We start from the raw sequence: 23784 nt of genomic DNA, 5'->3' as shown, positions 1-23784 counted from the left end.
TCACAGCAAGATCCCATAAACAGCAATTAAATAAATAAGTAAAGAGATTATTTTTTTTTAGTGATGTTAGTTGAGGGATAAATATTGGCCCAGGACACCAGGGAGAACTCTCCTGCTCTTCTTCAAAATAGTGGCTGTGGGAGCTTTTACATCCATCTGAGAGGGGCAGACTGGGCCTCGATTTAATGTCACATCTGAAAGATGGAACCTCCGACAGTGCAGCACTCCCTCAGTACTGACCCTCCGACAGTGCAGCGCTCCCTCAGTACTGACCCTCCGACAGTGCAGCACTCCCTCAGTACTGACCCTCCGACAGTGCAGCGCTCCCTCAGTACTGACCCTCCGACAGTGCAGCGCTCCCTCAGTACTGACCCTCCGACAGTGCAGCGCTCCCTCAGTACTGACCCTCCGACAGTGCAGCGCTCCCTCAGTACTGACCCTCCGACAGTGCAGCGCTCCCTCAGTACTGACCCTCCGACAGTGCAGCGCTCCCTCAGTACTGACCCTCCGACAGTGCAGCGCTCCCTCAGTACTGACCCTCCGACAGTGCAGCGCTCCCTCAGTACTGACCCTCCGACAGTGCAGCGCTCCCTCAGTACTGACCCTCCGACAGTGCAGCGCTCCCTCAGTACTGACCCTCCGACAGTGCAGCGCTCCCTCAGTACTGACCCTCCGACAGTGCAGCGCTCCCTCAGTACTGACCCTCCGACAGTGCAGCGCTCCCTCAGTACTGACCCTCCGACAGTGCAGCGCTCCCTCAGTACTGACCCTCCGACAGTGCAGCGCTCCCTCAGTACTGACCCTCCGACAGTGCAGCGCTCCCTCAGTACTGACCCTCCGACAGTGCAGCGCTCCCTCAGTACTGACCCTCCGACAGTGCAGCGCTCCCTCAGTACTGACCCTCCGACAGTGCAGCGCTCCCTCAGTACTGACCCTCCGACTGTGCAGCGCTCCCTCAGTACTGACCCTCCGACAGTGCAGCGCTCCCTCAGTACTGACCCTCCGACAGTGCAGCGCTCCCTCAGTACTGACCCTCCGACAGTGCAGCGCTCCCTCAGTACTGACCCTCCGACAGTGCAGCGCTCCCTCAGTACTGACCCTCCGACAGTGCAGCGCTCCCTCAGTACTGACCCTCCGACAGTGCAGCGCTCCCTCAGTACTGACCCTCCGACAGTGCAGCGCTCCCTCAGTACTGACCCTCCGACAGTGCAGCGCTCCCTCAGTACTGACCCTCCGACAGTGCAGCGCTCCCTCAGTACTGACCCTCCGACAGTGCAGCGCTCCCTCAGTACTGACCCTCCGACAGTGCAGCGCTCCCTCAGTACTGACCCTCCGACAGTGCAGCGCTCCCTCAGTACTGACCCTCCGACAGTGCAGCGCTCCCTCAGTACTGACCCTCCGACAGTGCAGCGCTCCCTCAGTACTGACCCTCCGACAGTGCAGCGCTCCCTCAGTACTGACCCTCCGACAGTGCAGCGCTCCCTCAGTACTGACCCTCCGACAGTGCAGCGCTCCCTCAGTACTGACCCTCCGACAGTGCAACGCTCCCTCAGTACTGACCCTCCGACAGTGCAACGCTCCCTCAGTACTGACCCTCCGACAGTGCAGCGCTCCCTCAGTACTGACCCTCCGACAGTGCAGCGCTCCCTCAGTACTGACCCTCCGACAGTGCAGCGCTCCCTCAGTACTGACCCTCCGACAGTGCAGCGCTCCCTCAATACTGCGCTGGGAGTATCAGCCTGGATTATGTGCTCAAGTCTATAGAGTGGGACACGAACCCACAACCTTCTGACTCAGAGGCGAGAGAGTGCCGCCCACAGAGTCACGGCTCACACCTTATGTTACAGGTTCCCCGCTGGGAGTCCGTCAGTTGTTACTGGGAGGGGAGTCTCACTCAGTAATGGTTAAAATAGCATCAGGTGGGCACCTCAGCCACCCGAGAAACCAGTGGTGTTAAAATAACTGCGTGGTGGGAAACGGGTGCCGAGTGCACGGCTTGGATCCCAACTCCAGCTCCAACAACTTGCATTTATACAGAATCATAGAAAGGTTACAGCACAAAATAAGGCCATTTGGCCCATCGAGCCCGTGCCGGGTCATTGTAAGAGCAATCGAGTTAATCCCATTCCCCTGCTTTTTCCCCGTAGCTCAGCAATTTTTTTCCCTTCAAGTATTTATCCAATTCCCTTTTGAAAGTTATTATTGAATCTGCTTCCACCGCCCTTTCAGGCAGCGCATTCCAGATCAGAACAATGCACTGCGCCTCATGTCACCTTTGGTTCTTTTGCCAATCACCTTAAATCTATGTCCTCTGGTTCTTGACCCTGTTTCTCTTTATTTACTTTATCTAAACCCTTCATGATTTTGAACACCTCTACCAAATCTCCTCTTAACCTTCTCTGCTCTAAGGAGAACAACCCCAGCTTCTCCAGTCTCTCCACATAACTGGAGTCCCTCATCCCTGGAATCATTCTCGTAAATCTTTTCTGCACCCTCTCTAAGGCCTTCACATCCTTCCTAAAGTGCGGTGCCCAGAACTGGACACAATACTCCAGTTGTGTCCAAACCAGTGTTTTATAAAGGTTCAACATAACTTCCTTGCTTTTGTACTCTGTGCCTCTATTTATAAAGCCCAGGATCCCGTATGCTTTTTTAACCTCTTTCTCAACCTGTCCTGCCACCATCAATGATTTGTGCACATATACCCCCAGATCTCTCTGTTCCTGCACCCCCTTTAAAATTGTACCATTAGTTTATATTGCCTCTCCTTGTTCTTCCTGCCAAAATGTATTACTTCACATTTTTCTGCGTTAAATTTCATCTGCCACGTGTCTGCCCATTCCACCAGCCTGTCTATATCCTCTTGAAGTCTATCACTATCCTCCTCACTGTTTACTACATTTCCAAGTTTTGTGTCATCTGCAAATTTTGAAATTGTGCCCTGTACACCAAAGTCCAAGTCATTAATATATATCAAGAAAAGCAGTGGTCCCAGCACCGACCCCTGGGGAAACACCAGTGTACACCTCCCTCCAGTCCGAAAAACAACCGTTCACCACTACTCTCTGTTTCCTGTCATTTAGCCAATTTTATATCCATGCTGCCACTGCCCCTTTTAGTCCACGGGCTTCATATAGCGCCTTTAATGTAGTAAAATGTCCCAAGGCGTGTCACAGGAGTGATTATCAAACAAAATTTTACACTGAGCCACATAAGGTGACCAAAAGCTCTGTCAAAGAGGTAGGTTTTAAGGAGTGTCTTAAAGGAGGAGAGAGAGGTGGAGAGGGGGAGAGATTAAGGGTGGGAATTCCAGAGCTTGGGTCTTAGAAAGCTGAAGGTTCTGCCCAGTTTACACCAGGCAGCAGGAGTTAAAGTTCTCCCCTTTTTTAATTAAAATTATGGGGGGGGGGAGGCAAATACAATAAATATGGAGTGCAGTGGTTCTGCTACTGGACTAATAATCCAAAGAACATGAGTTGAAATCTCACCATGGCAGCTGGAGAATTTGAATTTAGTTTATAAATTCTGGAAGTAAAAATCTGGCCTCAATAAAAGTGACCGTGCATCTGTTGGATTGTCCGAAAAACCCAACTGGTTCACTAATATCCTTTAGGGGAGGAAACTTGCCGTCCTTACCCGGTCTGGGCCTGTACGTGACTCCAGTCCCACACCAAACATGGTTGTGTCTTAACTGCTCTCTGATGTGGACCAGCAAAGGCACTCATTTGCATCAGGCCAGCTAGGAACAGGCAATAAATGCCAGCCTTCGCAGTGACTCCCACACCCCAAGAATGAATTTTTAAAAAATAATTTAATTTCATTTTGTGAATCAGAAAAATCAATATAGATTCACATAAAGATTTGTAGGTTTCCACCGCCTGTTTTCATGAAGGATATTGATTGATAAGATGGGGCTGATGTGAGTTCCTGCATCTTTAGCACACTAAGTATTTTTAGATCAATCACAGCTTCACAGCACACCTGTACACTCCGTCTAGTACCTTTCTATCTGGTGTCATCTGCAGTTAGCTTCAGGAACGTGCTCACTCTACGTTGCAGTGTGTTGATGTATCACAGGCTGATACAATCCCTCCTCCCCGACCATATCTTCTTCTTCTTCACCCCTCCCATCTTCTCCCCCTCCTCCGCTGAAGGTGCTGACCATTGCTTGGATTCAGTCTCCACAGGCAGCCTTCCCTCCAGTGCCTCGTCCGACTGGCCAACCTTGCGGGACCCTCTGGAGTGAGTGTCGAGAGGCTGGCAGTGTGTGGAGGATCTCATTGCCCAGTTTGGCCCCGTCCTTTGCCAATGTCCATACCCACATGTGCACACACACACGCAAATGCACACACATGCACAGACATACATGTAAATGCACGCACACATATGCAAACGCACACATATGCAAACGCACACACGCACAGACACGCACATGCAAATGCACACAAATTCACATGCACACGCACACATGCAAACGCACACACATATGCAAACACACATATGCAAACGCACACACACGCACAGACACACACATGCGAATGCAGACACACTCATGCACACGCACACATATATGCAAACACACATATGCAAACGCACTCACACGCACAGATACACACATGCAAATGCACACACACTCAAACACACACACGCAAATGCACACACACTCATGCACATGCACATGCACACATGCGAACACACACACACATGAAAATGCACACACACTCACATGCAAACATGCACATGCAAATGCACACATGCACACACATGCAAAAGCACACACGCATGCACATGCACATACATGCAGGCACATGCACAAGTGCACACACACACACATGAAAACTTCTAAAACTGTCCACCAGTCAATAGTGCAGACTTGAAAACTGTCCACCCAACCCTTTACCAGCCAAGGAGAGGCAAAGCAAAACAGAAAAAAAGCCTCGGCCAATTCAGGACGAACCCAAAGAAATTTCTCTCCGAATCCCTCAGGCATCGAGCAAGACTCCAAGAGACCGCAGTTGCTTATGACTCATCACAGTCATAACTAACTAACCTCAGATAACTGCCAATGTCCTCTTTTAGGAAAGGATCAAAAACAGGGCAGCAAATTAAACTGCGTCATTCTCAGGAATGCTAGTTGGTTCTAAAGTGACATCTCTGAGTCAGTAGGTCGTGGGTTTGAGTCCCACTCGAGAGACTTGAGACCATAATCCAGGCTGACACACCCAGTGCAGTACTGAGGGAGTGCTGCACTGTCGGAGGTACCGTCTTTCGGATGAGACGTTAAACCGAGACCCCGTCTGCCCTCTCAGGTGGATGTAAAAGATCCCACGGCCACTATTGAAAGAAGAGCAGGGGGAGTTCTCCCCGGTGTCCTGGGGCCGATATTTATCCCTCAACCAACATCACTGAAAAAAAAGATTATCTGGTCATTATCATATCACTGTTTGTGGGATCTTGTTGTGCACAAACTGGCTGGCGTGTTTCCTACATTACAACAGTGGCTACTCTTCAAATTTGTTTTGGAAAACTGATTGATATATTGTGGGGATTTTATTGACATTTTCCAAAGAATAATAGCTGGAAGGACCTGGTGTTTTGAGAAGTGTGTGTGTGGATATGGGATCGGCAGGAGGCGCTAGAGACTGTTTGTACTCCATGAATTCTCTCTCCTGTTTCACCTCATTACCCCAGCAGCACATTGTGTGTGAAAGGCAAAGGGAGAGAGGGGATGGATTCAACCAGGCAGACCATCAAATAACTTGTAGGATATGTCTGTGATGAGCACAGTCACATTCAGTGCCAGGGCCCTGCTCCCAGCCTGCAAGGGAGAGCTCAGCGGTTCCTTTCCAGCACTCTCCTTCCTACAGAAAATCTCCAACCAAAAAAAAAACAACAAAAGATGCATTTATTTTAGGTTTGATGATCGTTATCTCTCTGTATCTCTCGTTCCTCATCTCTGGTTCTCTCTCCTGCAATAACTGTTAAAAGTTCAGACTAAATGCGATCCTTTGGTCCGATTCTTTCCCCCGCCAGAAAGAGGGAGAGAAAAATCATTAACGAAATAAAAATTCCAGTGTTTCTTTTTTTTAAAAAAAGCAAATATTTCAGGCAGACCGAGCTGGGAGTGGATATATATTTTTTTGCATAACGCCTGGCAGCCAGTCGGAATCGGAACCTCAAATTTCTATTGAACAATGGCATTTTATATGTTCAATAAAATGAATAGATTTTATAGTCAAAATTTTAACCTTTTCCGTTCTTATTTGATGGCCACTAAAAAAAATTAGGAGCAAATGATTTTGCACTGTATACAGAGCAGGGGACAGAGAGAAATGCTTTTTTCTCTCTCTCTCTAAATCTCTCTTGACATGTTTGGAGTTAAATGATGACTGATTAGTTATGGAAACATTGTTTAAAAGTGTAGAAACTGCTTGTATATAACAGCGTGGTAAACGTGCACTGTACCCAGCCCCAGATGAGAAACTCCCTTACAGGCTGCAGTCTCCACTGTGTCTGGTTAACTGGAGGAATTGGAGAGAGGGAGGGGAGAGAATCTGCCAAGTTGAGGATTAGGAGTTTTTAAAAAATCATTTCCTTTTTCTTGCGGATCTGCAAATGAGCATTAAAAGTATTTAAGTAGTTGCTAGACTGAATCTCTCTCCTCTGGCTGGCTCTCTCTCTCTCTTTTGGTTGGATGGTTGATTCCAGTCCTCCCCTCCTTTCTCACTCTTTCTCTCCACCCCCTTTTTTTCCAAGTTGTGTGTGTGTGTGGATTTTTTTTCTCTCCCTGTGCATGTGTCATTTCAGAGCTGAGGGTATGTTCGTTCACAGCACATCAGTGCGTGTGTGTGGTGTGTGTGTGTGTGCTGGACTGAACGAGAGAGATACATACACACACACAGACACTAGAGAAAAGGAAAGAAGTGTAAGGACACAGAGGAGGAATGCAACCGGATTATTCTGAAGGGTTTGCCATAAGGAACCAAATGGCAGAAGTGGAAATAAACCCCAATTGATCCCATTTAAACTCTGTTGAGCATTCACCGAGAATCTGACGGTGGGCCGAGGACATATCATATATATATATATGTGTGTGTGTGTGTGTTATTTTTCAAATTGTGTTTTAGACATCAAAAGATCCAAGGAATCTAATTCGCCTCGCCGATCTTTGCTCCTAACTCTCCACTCTCCAGGCCTGGGGAGGAAGTTAAGCCTTGGTGCTGAGTGTGTTCTGGATGCTCCCGGAGGTTTTTCTTTCTTGCTGAGGGTCTAGCTGATTGATTTATTCCGAGTCCCACCAACGAAACCGGCTGTGAATACATTGGAGATCAAACTGCATCCCTTCAGTCGCTCGGGGAACTATTCCAACTTGCTGCTGCTGCCGCCGCCTCTTTCTCTATTTATTCTCACCTCTTCCAACAAATTATAGATATTTTTTGCATCAGTTTTTTTTGTTCCAATCTCTCTCTTTCCTTGGAAATTGTCTCGCAATCCGGCACACTCCAGTTTTAACACAGGATGGGTTTGCTGACACATCTCGTTGTCTGTGGATTATTTTCCCAAGTTTATGGTAAGTCCTTAAAAGTCAAGATTTGGAGGAATTACCACTCAGCCTGTGGTCCGCTATTCAACCTTGAGAATGGTGCATTTGCCAGCAAGTTTGGTCTTGGGGAGTGGTCTTGTTATTTTGAGAGGGTTTGGTTAAAGTCTTTCGTGCATTTAATGTAGAAATCAATACTTGCAACAGAAAAGAAAGCTTGTGTTTTATTTCATATCACTGAGTTCTGAATGTTTAAAGTGCCCTTTCACGTTAAGATGCGCAACTTCAAAGATTCAGCTTGAGGCCGGAATTCTGGTTCCCCGAGTCAGAGAGCAGATTAAAACCCTCAAAAGCACAGTTTAATGCACTTACAGGGGCCAGTTTCGGATTGAGGCGGGGGGTGTGTGTGTAAAGGGGGTTAGAGAACGGCCGCTGATCTATAAATCCCTGGGTTTATGGAGGGAGGGGAATACTTGGGGTTGGGTTCTGGAGCGCATGGTGATTGGGAGAGTGTGATTTCAAATTCGGGAGTGTTTCCCCCTCTCGTCGATCGGGAAGCATTCAATAGAGTGCATTTTGGGGGGCGTTTACTCTTTAATGTCCTTAAACCGAACCGGTCCCAGCAGTATCTGCTCATCTTTTAAAATAGGAAAATGAGCCCAAGGAGTGAGGGACCTTTTGAGAGAACTGGGATGGTTTTTCCGCTGACACATAAGGAAGGGGATTGGTCATTGAATATCCAGCCAGTGGACAGTGTTTTACTGCATGTATCTAACTGGGTGAAACACATGTCCTGAACCGTATTATTAGATCTCCGTTGGTGAGAAGCACGGATCTGAGACTCAATGACTGTTAAGATTATGCTGATAACTGGAAGAGAGAGAGTGAGAGAGTGGATCGACAGGGAGATGATGTGAGGAGCTGATGGGGAAGTGGGAGCAGCTCCTGGGATGATCCAGATAATTCTCATCCAAAATCCCACAGCACCAACAATTATCCCAAAATCCAGGAGCCGATCTGTGCCGGGTTACAGTGATGTGTTAAGAGTTTTTAATGGGAGGATTGGGAAGGGGCAGTAAAGTTGATGTTCAGTAGAAAAATGTTTTTTTTTGCGAATTCTTGTCAATTTCACGTCAGCCAGTCCGCGATTTTCTGATGAGCATCCCATTCCCTCCCTTCCTCCCCTCCCCTCCCTTCCTATTCCAACCCATTCCAACCCTCCCCTCCCTCCCTTCCCATTCCAACCCTCCCCTCCCTCCCTTCCCATTCCAACCCTCCCCTCCCTCCCTTCCCATTCCAACCCTCCCCTCCCTCCCTTCCCATTCCAACCCTCCCCTCCCTCCCTCCCCTCCATTGCCTCCCAACCCTCCCCTCCCATCCCAACCCTCCCCTCCCTCCCTTCCCATCCCAACCCTCCCCTCCGCTTCCTTCCTCCCTTCCCATCCCAAGCCCATCATGATCTGGAGTTGAATGATTTGTGAACCGTAATCCAATGCATTCACCCAGATCGTCCCTTTTAACAAGAGGGACCTTTAAATCCAGGTCCTTGTATTAAAGTGACAAGTTATGTTAAGGATCCTGGGATATCAAACGAACCTCCATAAGAATCCGTTCAATGTGCGTCACCTTGATAAGGATAAAGTGAGAATAGTTTACTCCTAATTAAAGCTGTTTCATTCACATTAACTGATCATTCCCCCAATTTCAATGAGACGGTGTTATTTACATTTTGCTTAATTCAAATTACTGGATGACTTTTTTTTACTGCGAAAAAGGAATTGAAATGATCAGCAGAGTGGTGAAGAAAGTCTGCAGAGATCTGATAAATCGTAAGAGGGCATTGTTCCTCCGCCCTGCTCCTTGACAATTCCCAATTATATCAGATCTGTTCCAAGTCCCACATCAGATAGAGGAGGGAAAGGAGGGGGGAAAGAGGGAGGGGAGAGAAGGGGTGGAGTGGGGAGGGGGGAGAAGGGGTGGAGTGGGAAGGGGGGAGGGGGGAGAAGGGGTGGAGTGGGGAGGGGGGAGAAGGGGTGGAGTGGGGAGGGGTGGAGTGGGAAGGGGGGAGGGAGAGAAGGGGTGGGGGGGAGAAGGGGTGGGGAGGGGAGGGGGGAGAAGGGGTGGAGTGGGGAGGGGTGGAGTGGGAAGGGGGGAGGGAGAGAAGGGGTGGGGGAGAGAAGGGGTGGGGAGGGGAGGAGGGGCTGGGGTCCGATCCAAATTGCAGTCGGTGTGATTAGCTTTCTGCAAAGTGCAGAAGGTGAGGGAGGGAGGGAGGGAGACTGGGGACAGACCCTGGCTCCGATTGTTTTGCTCTTCATTGTGAACCCGAATAACTCCCGTCTCCACATCAAGGGGCAACAACAGAAAAAAGTCTATTTCAAAAAGAATGTTTTCAGATTTAATTTCCTCTCTGTGCACCTGTTAACACGTCAGCATAAATTCCGATTCCTGCTGTTTTAACGCGGGCCTTAACCCATTTTGAAATCGAAATGACACAAGTAGAAAAATAATCCTTTTGGCATCTGGTCGAGGGAGTGTGAACCTGTAATGATGCATGAAGAGTGCAGGCAGCATCAGTAAATCTACTGAAAGTCCAGAGTTTGCAGCCATACCCACACACTGCTAGCTGAGACTGGTTAATCCCTGACACTGAAAACTTTACACGATGATTGTGCATGAATTTGATCCATCAGGCTGATAACAGAGGCGGAATCGGTGCAGTGGTTCAACCAATATCTTCAACATTGCACGGCACGTTCCCTCCCCATCTCCGGCTCTTGAGGTCCCTGTTTTATTCTTGTCTGATTTTTAAAGGGTTGAATTTATGTCTGAGTGGAAATGACGTTGTTTTATTGGTGAGAGGTGGTTTTGGGGTTTTGAGAGGATGCACTCTCGCTCTTGGAATTTGTTGGGCACTGTAACACTGTCCATGAACGGGAGCCATGTGGGTGAGGTTACTCGTGTATATATTCATTGAAGGACTATATTCCAGCATCTCACAGTATCCCTCTCCCCCTCCCCCGTTATCATCGACTAGGAGCTTTGGGCCATTAAGTCCAGGACCCCTCGGAATTGTAACCTTCAAATGGTCTCCTCTGTGCCCAATTGTGCAATGGATTCTGTCCATGTGAATTTCAAAACATTGAGAAACCAAGGCCAATTGGGTACCAGGCCAAAGTTGAAATGGGAAAAAAACCCAGATGGGATGAATCAGGAGGTGGTGGTTAGGTGAGGCATAAGCACTACTTCTGGATTAATCCCAGCTCTTTCTTTCCCTTGACGTCATACCCAATGGACCTTGGCTTCTTCATGTAGATCGTAGGAGGAAGGGAAGACTGACAGAGGTGAGGGGTTCCAGGGGTTTGCAGTTCCGGGAAAGAATAAGTTAGATTAGAAGATGGTGTGATGAGTCTGGATTTCTCTTTTTTAAAATTAATTCTCGGGATGTGGCCGGTATTTATTGCCCATCCCTAATTGCCCCGAAAAGGTGGTGGTGGGCCTGCTCCCTGAACCACTGGTAGCAGGTTTGGTACATCTGAGACGCTGGATAAACTACTTCAGAGGGCAGGTAAGAGTCAACCATGCTGGTGTGGGACTGGAGTCACATATAGGCCCAGACCGGGTAAGGACGGCAGGTTTCCTTCCCTAAAGGGCATTAGTGAACCAGTTGGGTTTTTAACGACAATCTGACAGCTTCACGGTCACTTTTACTGAGACCAGTTTTCTTAAACTGAATTCAAATTCTCCAACTAACATTCCTAGTCCTGGCCTCTGGATTACTAGTCCAGTAACATAATCACTACACTACCGTACACATAACTAAACACAGCTTCAACACAGTGAGGGTCAGGAAGGAGGAAGAGTGTGTGGGATGGGAGATTGGGATTTTAGGAGGAACAAGAGAGGAAAGTTCAGAGGTGCAATGATCATAGTGGGAGCCAATAAAATAGAGAGATAAGAATGTTTGGGATGGGGGAGAACGTAGGTTGGAGGCTCCAGTGGAGAGACATCACCTACCCAATAACTAGCTTTTCTTGAATCTTGTCCCAGGAGTGTGACAGTTTATCTGTAACTATTATTGTATCACTGGTCAAACTAAAGAGACACTAAAGGATTATTTTTGGTAAATCTTAGCCTTCAGCTGGAGTGGAATGTAATATAGTTTCAAACCTCCGGTCACTGCGACAGACAGATGGGGTGTTACACCCTTCCTGCAAGTTATGTGATGATATTCGACTCTGGTGATCATCACTATCACCAGGGGAAGGGAGTTAAAATTGTCCTTTTTGACTTCAACACAGTGAGAAGGCAGAGAGGGGGGCAATCATGTGAAGGACAGGCACACAGGAGGAAATTTTAGGGGAGTGTTGACTTCACAGTCAGCTGTGGTTCAGTGGATAGCCCTCTCATCTCTGGTAGTCACACGGGTGTGGGTTCAAGTCCCACTCCAGAGACTTGAGCACAAAATCCAGGCTGACCCTCCCAGTGCAGTACTGAGGGAGCGCTGCACTGTCGGAGGGTCAGTACTGAGGGAGTGCTGCACTGTCGGAGGGTCAGTACTGAGGGAGTGCTGCAATGTGGGAGGGTCAGTACTGAGGGAGCGCTGCACTGTCGGAGGGTCAGTACTGAGGGAGTGCTGCACTGTCGGAGGGTCAGTACTGAGGGAGTGCTGCACTGTCGGAGGGTCAGTACCGAGGGAGCGCTGCACTGTCGGAGGGTCAGTACCGAGGGACCGCTGCACTGTCGGAGGGTCAGTACTGAGGGAATGCCGCACTGTGGGAGGTGCCGTCTTTGGGATGTGATGTAAATCACAATCTGACTTGCAGGTGGCTGTAAAAGATCCCACAGCCACTATTTGAAGCAGAGCAGGGGAGCTCTCCCCGGTGTCCTGGCCAATATAAGTTCCTCAAAAAGCATCATTAAAACAGATGAATGTATGATTTATCCCATTGCTGTTTGTGGGATCTTGCTGTGCGCAAATTGGCCGCCGCATTTCTTACATTACAACAGTGACTACACTTCAAAAGTACTTAATTGGCTGTAAAGCACTTTGGGACGTCCTGAGGTCATGAAAGGCGCTATAGAAATGCAAGTAGTACTGATAAAATAGAGAGGGTGGAAGCTGGATTGCAGTGTGGAGAGAGAGAGAGAGAGAGGGGGGCCTGACAATGAATGGAGTCACCTCCCAGATAATGTCCCGTCATAGGGTCATCCATCAGGCTCTATTTAATATTTAGATGTCGATTGTACATTGCTTATGTGCAGAGAATGCTGAAATGCTAACTGTAACTTCTATAGATTTAATTATTCATTAATATATAAGGGAGTGTACTGAGTCAAGGGGTGGCCCAGAGTGAATGCAATTAACCAGCTCAGTGAAACTGACAGCACAAATCCGAGTGGGTTGTGTGTTCCAGAATGTAATTAATGTACGGGATTGTTTGTATGAAACAAATGCAATTAACTAGTTGGCCAAAAAAACCTAGAAAACAACATAATTTATTCTGTCTTTTACGGATCACTCTTTCCTGGTAGGATGGGCGTATGTAAAGTTAAACACGGGATGTTGAGGGGGCAATGAAGCATTTCTCAACTGCTCTTCTCCCCCTCAACCCCACCTCCGCCCCCCTCCTCCCTCTCCCCACCTCTCCCCCGCCTTACCCAACAATTCCTTCCTAGAGCAGATTGAACAGGCCTTTGTTTCTCTAAGAGCAAAACACCTAATTACTGAGTAACATCTGGCCCACAACCTGCTTAATACAAACAGCTGTCTGTTGCCTCCATGCCTTTGTTACCTCCAGACTCGACTATGCTCTCCTGCCCGGCCTGCCATCTTTCACCCTCCCTAAACCTGAGCTCATCCAAAATTCTGCTGCCAATCTCCTAACTCGCACCAAGTCCCATTCTCCCATCACCCCCTGTGCTCGCTGACCTACTTTGGCTCCCGGTCTGGGAACGCCTCGATTTTAAAATTCTCATCCTTGTTTTCAAATCCCTCCATGGCCTCACCCCTCCCTATCTCTGTAACCTCCTCCAGCCCTACAACCCTCCGAGATCTCTGTTCCCCTCCAATTCTGGCCTCTTGCGCATCCCTGATTTTAATCGCTCCACCATTGGCGGCCGTGCCTTCAGCTGCCTCGGCCCTAAGCTCTGGAATTCCCTCCCTAAACCTCTCCCCCTCTCTACCTCGCTCTCCTTCTGTAAGATGCTCCTTAAAACCTACCTCTTTGACCAAGCTTTTGGTCACCTGTCCTAATATCTCCTTATGTGGCTCGGTGTCAAGTTTTGTTTGATATTCGCTCCTGTGAAGCACCCTGGGACATTTTACTACGTCAAAGTTGTTGTTGTTGTTGCTCCCCCCCCCCCCGCCCCGTCCCGCCTCCTCTCCGAGGGGTGTCAGCCGTGGTGCAGTGGGGAGTGATTCCATTCTCTGAGTTAGAACGTCATGGGTTCAAGCCCCGCTCCAGAGACTTGAGTGCAACATCTAGGCCCGATACTCCTCGTGCAGTACCGAGGAAGTGAAAGGCACGATATAAACACAAGTCTTTCTTTTTCTCTTGGCCATGGCATTGGAGAATCATCACTCAGGGGGTCAGAACCTGCCGATGAGGAGGTGGGAAAATCGTCCAGCGGCAGAATTTATTGATTCGTTTTGGGACCTGGGTGACTGTGGCACGGCCGCATTTGTTGCCTGTCTCCAGTCGTTCTGAGAAGGCCTTGCAAATCAGAAGGTATTGGTGGGGCCTCTGCCTTGTAGAAATTATTGTATTTTTAAAAGAACTGATTGTCTTGCTTGTGGCTACTTCAGAGGACATTAAGAGTCCAACACGTCATGTGGGACTGGAGTCACACGTAGGCCAGACCGGGTAAGGACGGCAGGTTCCCTTCCCTAAAGGACATCAGTGAACCAGTGTTTTTTACGATAATCCGACAGCTTCACGGTCACTTTTACAGGTGCCAGGTTTATTGAATTCAATGTCACAACTTGCCATGGTGAGAATTCACTACCAATAACCAGTGCCCTACCCATACCCTTCAGCTGCGATGCCCTCTCCTCTCTTTGATTGACCCTCACTCACATTGTGGTCTCCAGCAGGGCAGTGATCAGGGGCTGGAATGCCCAGTGGTTATAGCCCTCCCCATCCCATTAGCACCGAAACGAACTACAGCTTCCTCCCCGACACCCCAGCTCACTCAACTCAGACTGACGATCTCATGCTGCGACCCTCCTAAACTGTATGCCTGGCCACACCCTGCCTTTACTTGCTTACTTTTGGTGGGGGGGGGGGGGGGGGGGAGAAAAATAGAAAGACTTGCATTTGTATAGTGCCTTTTACCATCTCAGGATGTCCCAAAGCGCTTTACAGCCAAATTAAGTATTTTTTTGAAGTGCAGTCATTGCTGTAATGTAGGAAACGCGGCAGCCAATTTGCACACAGCAAGATCCCACAAACAGCAATGTGGTAATGACCAGATAATCTGATTTTAGTGATATTGGTTGAGGGATAAATATTGGCCCAGGACACCGGGGAGAACTCCCCCTGCTCTTCTTCAAGATAGTGGCCATTGGATCTTTTATGTTCACCTGAGAGGGCAGACCAGGCCTCGGTTTAATGTCTTATCCGAAGGACAGCACCTCCGACAGTGCAGCGCTCCCTCAGTACTGACCCTCCGACAGTGCAGCACTCCCTCAGTACTGACCCTCCGACAGTGCAGCTCTCCTTCAGTACTGACCCTCCGACAGTGCAGCACTCCCTCAGTACTGACCCTCCGACAGTGCAGCACCTCCCTCAGTACTGACCCTCCGACAGTGCAGCACTCCCTCAGTACAGCACTCCCTCAGTACTGACCCTCCGACAGTGCAGCACTCCCTCAGTACTGACCCTCCGACAGTGCAGCGCTCCCTCAGTACTGACCCTCCGACAGTGCGGCGCTCCCTCAGTACTGACCCTCCGACAGTGCAGCGCGCCCTCATGACAGTGCAGTGCTCCCTCAGTACTGACCCTCTGACAGTGCGGCGCTCCCTCAGTACTGACCCTCTGACAGTGCGGCGCTCCCTCAGTACTGACCCTCCGACAGTGCAGCACTCCCTCAGTACTGACCCTCCGACAGTGCAGCGCTTCCTCAGTACTGACCCTCCGACAGTGCGGCACTCCCTCAGTACTGACCCTCCGACAGTGCAGCGCTCCCTCAGTACTGCCCCTCCGACAGTGCAGCACTCCCTCAGTACTGACCCTCCGACAGTGCGGCGCTCCCTCAGTACTGACCCTCCGACAGTGCAGTACTCCCTCAGTACTGGCCCTCCGACAGTGCGGCGCTCCCTCAGTACTGACCCTCTGACAGTGCGGCGCTCCCTCAGTACTGACCCTCTGACAGTGCGGCGCTCCCTCAGTACTGACCCTCCGACAGTGCAGCGCTCCCTCAGTACTGACCCTCCGACAGTGCAGCGCTCCCTCAGTACTGACCCTCCGACAGTGCAGCGCTCCCTCAGTACTGACCCTCCGACAGTGCAGCACTCCCTCAGTACTGACCCTCCGACAGTGCAGCGCTCCCTCAGTACTGACCCTCCGACAGTGCAGCGCTCCCTCAGTACTGACCCTCCGACAGTGCAGCGCTCCCTCAGTACTGACCCTCCGACAGTGCGGCGCTCCCTCAGTACTGCACAGTGAGTGTCTCCCTAGATTTTGTGCTCAATCTCCGGAGTGGGACTTGAACCCGCAACCTTCTGACTCAGAGGCGAGAGTGCTGCCCACTGAGCCACAGCAATATTTAAATATTGTTCATTGATATAGTAAAATATATAACAGAAATCATCGCTAGCTAGGCCAGGATTGAAAAATGGAACCGTCATCAAACTCCTTCATATAAAATGCATTTGAAGAGGGTGCCATTGGATTCTTTTGATATGCTGTTATTTTGTAAATGCATTTATGGTGCTTTCAGTTCCTGACTCCAAAATACAGCTATTTATATAAGAAATTACAGTATCGAGAGTAAAATGGAAATATTGGAGGAAGCAAAATGAATGCTGAGGCGGCCATCTGGTGTCACGGCCCATCGTCTCAATGGCTTAATGATAGTTTGGAGTACCATTGTAACAAAGTAGCCCCATCATTCCCCGTCACTCTTATCTGGCTTCATTTTCTTGCTGTGTTTTGTCCTTTAAGCAGTTTTCTTATACTGACAACATTCTCAGCTCTCACTGCAGAGGGGCAGTTCGCTGGAGCTGAAACATGTCTGGCCAACCCAACGGGAGAAACAAAAAGGGCTTTTGAGGCGCTGTGGCAATATTAATCCAGGACTGGTCTCTTTTAATCCAGTTTTCTTCCTCTCCTCATCTCCTCAAGGCTGTGGCTCCATAGGTGCCTGCGAGCCTCCCCTTCGAAATAGTGGCCGTGGGATCTTTTACATCCACCTGAGAGAGCAGGCGGGGCCTCGGTTTAACATCTCATCCGAAAGACGGCACCTCTGACAGTGCAGCACTCCCTCAGTACTGCGCTGGGAGAGTCGGCCTGGATCATGGGGTCAAGTCTTTGAAGTGGGGCTTGAATCCATGAGCTATGTGACTCAGAGGTGAGAGAGTGCTGCCCACTGAGCCACGGCCGAGTCTGTTGATTCTGGCTTGGTATGTCTTTTCAGAGAGTCATGATGTGGAGATGCCGGTTGATGGACTGGGGTTGGCAAATGTAAAGAATCTTACAACACCAGGTTATAGTCCAACAAATTTATTTGAAAATCACAAGCTTTCGGAGGCTTTCTCCTTCGTCAGATGAATGTGGTAAAAGCACAAAGAGAGTAAAAGCACAAAGCAGAATTTTTGAAATCAAAGGAACTGTTTCATACTTGTAAAAGCAGATTGAAGTGAGTCGCACCCTGGACACAGAGAGGGAGAGAGGTCTGTGATTCCAGTTCACACCAGTGACAGATTTATTCAAATATGACATTTTGACTAGAGATAAAATAATCTATATTATTTCACTGTAAGCTCGAAATTGATCTCTGATTGTATCATAGCCGAGCCCGAATGTGGCAAAATAAGGATTTCAACCTCTCACTCAAGTGATTTTTTAATAGTGCAGTTTGTGAAAGAATACGTCTGAAGCTGATTGTTGTGTAAAATGTTTTTATTTAATCTGTAAACAGCAGCCCTGGCTGCAGACTGTACAATACGAGCATCTCTTCATTCCATTACAGTCTCTGTTGTTTGTGCTCTTTGCTCAGAGAACGCCCAGCTATATATACATAGGAACATGGAGGAGGCCATTCAGCCCCTCGAGCCTGTTCCACTGTTCAAATTACTAGATCACGGCTGTATCCTAACTCCATTTACCCGCCTTGGTTCGCTATCCCTTAATCCCCTCACCCAACAAAAATCCATCAATCTCCGTTTTGAAATTTTCAATTGACCCCCAGCCTCAACAGCTTTTTGGGGGAGAGAGTTCCAGATTCCCACTCCCCTTTGTGTGAAGAAGTGCTTCCTGACATCACCCCTGAACGGCCTGGCTCTAATTTTAAGGTTCTGCCCCCTTGTTCTGGACTCCCCCCACCAGAGGAAATAGTTTCTCTCTATCGACCCTATCAAATCCTTTAATCACCTTAAACACCTCAATCAGATCACCCCTTAATCTTCTATACTCGAGGGAATACAAGCCTAGTCTCTGCAACCTGTCCTCGTAATTTAACCCTTTTAGCCCCAGTATCATTCTGGTGAATCTGCGCTGCACCCCCTCCAAGGCCAATATATCCTTCCTGAGGGGCGGGGCCCAGAACTGAACCCAGTCTCCAGATGTGGTCTGACCAGAGTTTTACATAACTGGAACATAATTCCCACCCCTTTGTATTCCAGCTCTCGAGATAAAGGCCAACTTTCCATTAGCATTTTTAATTATTTTTTGGACCCGTCCACGAGCTTTTAGTGGTTTCTGTACTTGGACCCCTAAATCCCTCTGCTCCTCCACAGTTCCTGCTTCTCACCATGTAGAAAATATTCTGATTTATCTTTCTTAGGTCCAAAGTGGATGACCTCACACTATAGACAGAGGAGTAGAATAAAAAACAAAGACTTGCATTTATATAGCGCCTTTCATGACCTCAGGACGTCCCAAAGTGCTTTACAGCCAATGTAGGAAACACTTCAGCAGCCAATTTGTGCATAGCAAGGTTCCACAAACAGCAATGAGAGAGATGACCAGATAATCTTTTATGAGATAAATATTGGCCCAGGACAACTCCCCTGCTCTTCTTTGAAATAATGCTATGAGATCTTTTACATCTACCTGAAAGGGCAGAGGGGGCCTCAGTTTAGCATCTCATCTGAAAGACAGCACTCTTCAGCAGTGCAGCACTCTCTCAGTAGCTGCACTGGGTACCAGCCTGGACTTCATGTCTCTGGAGTGGGAACTGAATCCACAATCTCTGACTCAGAGGTGAAAGTGCTACCATTGAGCGAGGGCTGACACTTGCAAGAGAGTGGAAGTCACGCTCAAACTGGACGGTGCTCTGGTCAGTCTGCACCTCAAACACTGCGAATTCTGGCCACCGAGATACAGGGAAGACATTTAAGACCTGCAGGGAACACAGGAACAGGTTAAGGCCATTCAGCCCCTCGAACGTCTTCGACCATTCAATCAGATCATGGCTGATCCGTACCTCAACTCCATTTACCCATCTTTACACCGGATTTCTCAATGCCCTTACAAAACAAAAATCTACCGATCTCAGTCTTGAAAACTTCAATTGACCCCCAGCACCCAAAAGTTTTTTTTTATTTGTTCACGGGATGTGGGCGTCGCTGGGGAGGCCGGCATTTATTGCCCAGCCCTAATTGCCCTCCAGAAGGTGGTGGTGAGCCGCCTTCTTGAACCGCTGCAGTCCGTGTGGTGACGGTTCTCCCACAGTGCTGTTAGGAAGGGAGTTCCAGGATTTTGACCCAGCGACGATGAAGGAACGGCGATATATTTCCAAGTCGGGATGGTGTGTGACTTGGAGGGGAACGTGCAGGTGGTGTTGTTCCCATGCGCCTGCTGCCCTTGTCCTTCTAGGTGGTAGAGGTCGCGGGTTTGGGAGGTGCTGTCGAAGAAGCCTTGGCGAGTTGCTGCAGTGCATCCTGTGGATGGTACACACTGCAGCCACAGTGCGCCGGTGGTGAAGGGAGTGAATGTTTAGGGTGGTGGATGGGGTGCCAGTCAAGCGGGCTGCTTTATCTTGGATGGTGTCGAGCTTCTTGAGTGTTGTTGGAGCTGCTCTCATCCAGGCAAGTGGAGAGTATTCCATCACACTCCTGACTTGTGCCTTGTAGATGGTGGAAAGGCTTTGGGGAGTCAGGAGGTGAGTCACTCGCCGCAGAATACCCAGCCTCTGACCTGCTCTCGTAGCCACAGTATTTACATGGCTGGTCCAGTTCAGTTTCTGGTCAATGGTGACCCCCAGGATGTTGATGGTGGGGGATTCGGCGATGGTAATGCCGTTGAATGTCAAGGGGAGGTGGTTACACTTTCTCTTGTTGGAGATGGTCATTGCCTGGCACTTATCTGGCGCGAATGTTACTTGCCACTTATGAGCCCAAGCCTGGATGTTGTCCAGGTCTTGCTGCATGCGGGCTCGGACTGCTTCATTATCTGAGGGGTTGCGAATGGAACTGAACACTGTGCAGTCATCAGCGAACATCCCCATTTCTGACCTTATGATGGAGGGAAGGTCATTGATGAAGCAGCTGAAGATGGTTGGGCCTAGAACACTGCCCTGAGGAACTCCTGCAGCAATGCCCTGGGGCTGAGATGATTGGCCTCCAACAACCACTACCATCTTCCTTTGTGCTAGGTATGACTCCAGCCACTGGAGAGTTTTCCCCCCGATTCCCATGGACTTCAATTTTACTGGGGCTCCTTGGTGCCACACTCGGTCAAATGCTGCCTTGATGTCAAGGGCAGTCACTCTCACCTCACCTCTGGAATTCAGCTCTTTTGTCCATGTTTGGACCAAGGCTGTAATGAGGTCTGGAGCCGAGTGGTCCTGGCGGAACCCAAACTGTGCATCGGTGAGCAGGTTATTGGTGAGTAAGTGCCGCTTGATAGCACTGTCGACGACACCTTCCATCACTTTGCTCATGATTGAGAGTAGACTGATGGGGCGGTAATTGGCCGGATTGGATTTGTCCTGCTTTTTGTGGACAGGACATACCTGGGCAATTTTCCACATTGTCGGGTAGATGCCAGTGTTGTAGCTGTACTGGAACAGCTTGGCTAGAGGTGCAGCTAGTTCTGGAGCACAAGTCTTCAGCACTACAGCTGGGATGTTGTCGGGGCCCATAGCCTTTGCTGTATCCAGTGCACTCAGCCGTTTCTTGATATCACGTGGAGTGAATCGAATTGGCCGAAGACTGGCTTCCGTGATGGTGGGGATATCGGGAGGAGGCTGAGATGGATCATCCACTCGGCACTTCTGGCTGAAGATGGTTGCAAACGCTTCAGCCTTGTCTTTTGCACTCACGTGCTGGACTCCGCCATCATTGAGAATGGGGATGTTTGCAGAGCCTCCTCCTCCCGTTAGTTGTTTAATTGTCCACCACCATTCACGACTGGATGTGGCAGGACTGCAGAGCTTTGATCTGATCCGTTGGTTGTGGAATCGCTTAGCTCTGTCTATAGCATGTTGCTTCCGCTGTTTAGCATGCATGTAGTCCTGAGTTGTAGCTTCACCAGGTTGGTACCTCATTTTTAGGTACGCCTGGTGCTGCTCCTGGCATGCTCTTCTACACTCCTCATTGAACCAGGGTTGATCCCCTGGCTTGTTGGTAATGGTAGATTGAGGAATATGCTGGGCCATGAGGTTACAGATTGTGGTGGAACACAATTCTGCTGCTGCTGATGGCCCACAGCGCCTCATGGATGCCCAATTTTGAGCTGCTAGATCCGTTCTGAATCTATCCCATTTAGCACGGTGGTAGTGCCACACAACACGTTGGATGGTGTCCTCAGTGCGAAGACGGGACTTCATCTCCACGAGGACTGTGCGGTGGTCACTCCTACCAATACTGTCATGGAAAGATGCATTTGCGACAGGTAGATTGGTGAGGACGAGGTCAAGTAAGTTTTTCCCTCGTGTTGGTTCGCTCACCACCTGCCGCAGGCCCAGTCTCGCAGCTATGTCCTTCAGGACTCGGCCAGCTCGGTCAGTAGTGGTGCTACCGAGCCACTCTTGGTGATGGACATTGAAGTCCCCCACCCAGAGTACATTTTGTGCCCTTGCTACCCTCAGTGCTTCCTCCAAGTGGTGTTCAACATGGAGGAGGACTGATTCATCAGCTGAGGGAGGACGGTAGGTGGTAATCAGCAGGAGGTTTCCTTGCCCATGTTTGACCTGATGCCATGAGATGTCATGGGGTCCAGAGTCAATGTTGAGGACTCCCAGGGCCACTCCCTCCTGACTGTATATCACTGTACTGCCACCTCTGGTGGGTCTGTCCTGCCGGTGGGACAGGACATACCCAGGGATGGTGATGGAAGAGTCTGGGACGTTGGCTGAAAGGTATGATTCTGTGAGTATGGCTATGTCAGGCTGTTGCTTGACTAGTCTGTGGGACAGCTCTCCCAATTTTGGCACAAGTCCCCAGATGTTAGTAAGGAGGACCTTGCAGGGTCGACTGGGCTTGGTGTTTTGCCGTTGTCGTGTCCGGTGCCTCGTGGTCCGATGCCGGGTGGTCCATCCGGTTTTATTCTTATTATGACTTTTCGTAGCGAGATTTTACAACTGAGTGTCTTGCTAGGCCATTTCAGAGGGCAATTAAGAATCAACCACATTGCTGTGGGTCTGGAGTCACATGTAGGCCAGACCGGGTAAGGACGGCAGGTTTCCTTCCCTTAAGGACATTAGTGAACCAGATGGGTTTTTACGACAATCCGGCAGTTTCATGGCCATCATCACTGATACTAGTATTTTAATTCCAGATTTTTATTTAATTAATTGAATTTAAATTCGCCAGCTGCCGTGGCGGGATTTGAACTCATGACTCTGGATTTTAGTCCAGGCCTCTGGATTACTAGCCCAGTAACCTAACCACTATGCTACCGTACAGAGAAGAGCCAAGAGACTGATCCCAAAGGTCAGGGCACTGACATGAGAAAGGATGGGAGAAACCTGGAACCATAGAAAAGATACAGCACAGAAGGGGGCCATTCGGCCTATCGTGTCCGCGCCGGCTCGAAGAATAACCAGGTGCCCATTCTAATCCCACCTTCCAGCACCCGGTCCGTAGCCCTGCAGCTTACAGCACTTTAGGTGCAGGTCCAGGTACTTTTTAAAAGAGTTGAGGGTCCCTGCCTCTACCACCAATTTGGGCAGTGAATTCCATACACCCACCGCCCTCTGGGTAAAAAAGTTTTTCCTCATGTCCCCTCTAATCCTTCCGCCAATCAGCTTAAATCTATGTCCTCTAGTTCTTGAACTCTCCGCTAGAGGAAACAGGTACTTCCTGTCTACTCTATCTGGGCCCCTCATAATTTTGTACACCTCAATCAAGTCTCCCCTCAGCCTCCTCTGCTCCAAGGAAAACAACCCCAGCCTATCCAATCTCTCCTCGTAGCTGCAACTTTCAAGACCTGGCAACAATCTTGTAAATCTTCTCTGCACTCTCTCCAGACCAATTACGTCCTTCCTGTAATGTGGTGACCAGAACTGCGCACAATACTGCAGCTGTGGCCTTACCAGCGTTTTATACAGTTCCATCATTACATCCCTGCTTTTGTATTCTATACCTCGGCTAATAACGGAGAGCATTCCGTATGCCTTCTTCACAACCTTATCAGGGACCTCTGCACATGCACTCCAAGGTCTCTCACTTCCTCTACCCCTCTCAATATATTCCCGTTTACTGCGTATTCCCTTTTACTGTTTGCCCTCCCTAAGTGCATTACCTCACACTTCTCCGGGTTGAACTCCATTTGCCACTTTTCCGCCCACTCCACTAACCCATTGATATCTTCTTGGAGTCTACAGCTATCCTCTTCACTATCAACTACACGGCCAATTTTTGTGTCATCTGTAAATTTGCCAATCATGCCCCCTACATTCAAGTCCAAATCATTAATATATACCACAAACAGCAAGGGACCCAACGCTGAGCCCTGTGGCACACCACTGGAAACGGATTTCCATTTGCAAAGACATCCATCAACTTTTACCCTTTGTTTCCTGTTACTGAGCCAATTTTGGATCCAATTCACCACATTTCCCTGTATCCCATGGGC

The 23784-nt window shown here is 49.1% G+C and overlaps 1 protein-coding gene across 1 annotated transcript in view; it reads left to right on the top strand.

Annotated features, from left to right (window-relative positions):
- The first annotated feature begins 6712 nt into the window (after window positions 1–6712).
- The window catches only part of robo2 (roundabout, axon guidance receptor, homolog 2 (Drosophila)), a 627335-nt gene continuing 610263 nt past the window's right edge, over window positions 6713–23784 (top strand). Inside the window, exon 1 of the mRNA XM_067993421.1 lies at window positions 6713–7570. Coding sequence (XP_067849522.1) covers window positions 7519–7570 — 52 coding nt within the window. The 5' untranslated portion in view covers window positions 6713–7518. The remainder of the gene's footprint in view (window positions 7571–23784) is intronic.

Source organism: Heptranchias perlo, chromosome 11 (assembly GCF_035084215.1).
Source record: "Heptranchias perlo isolate sHepPer1 chromosome 11, sHepPer1.hap1, whole genome shotgun sequence".
NCBI lineage: Eukaryota > Metazoa > Chordata > Chondrichthyes > Hexanchiformes > Hexanchidae > Heptranchias > Heptranchias perlo.
This window is presented reverse-complemented; position numbering and strand designations above follow the sequence as displayed.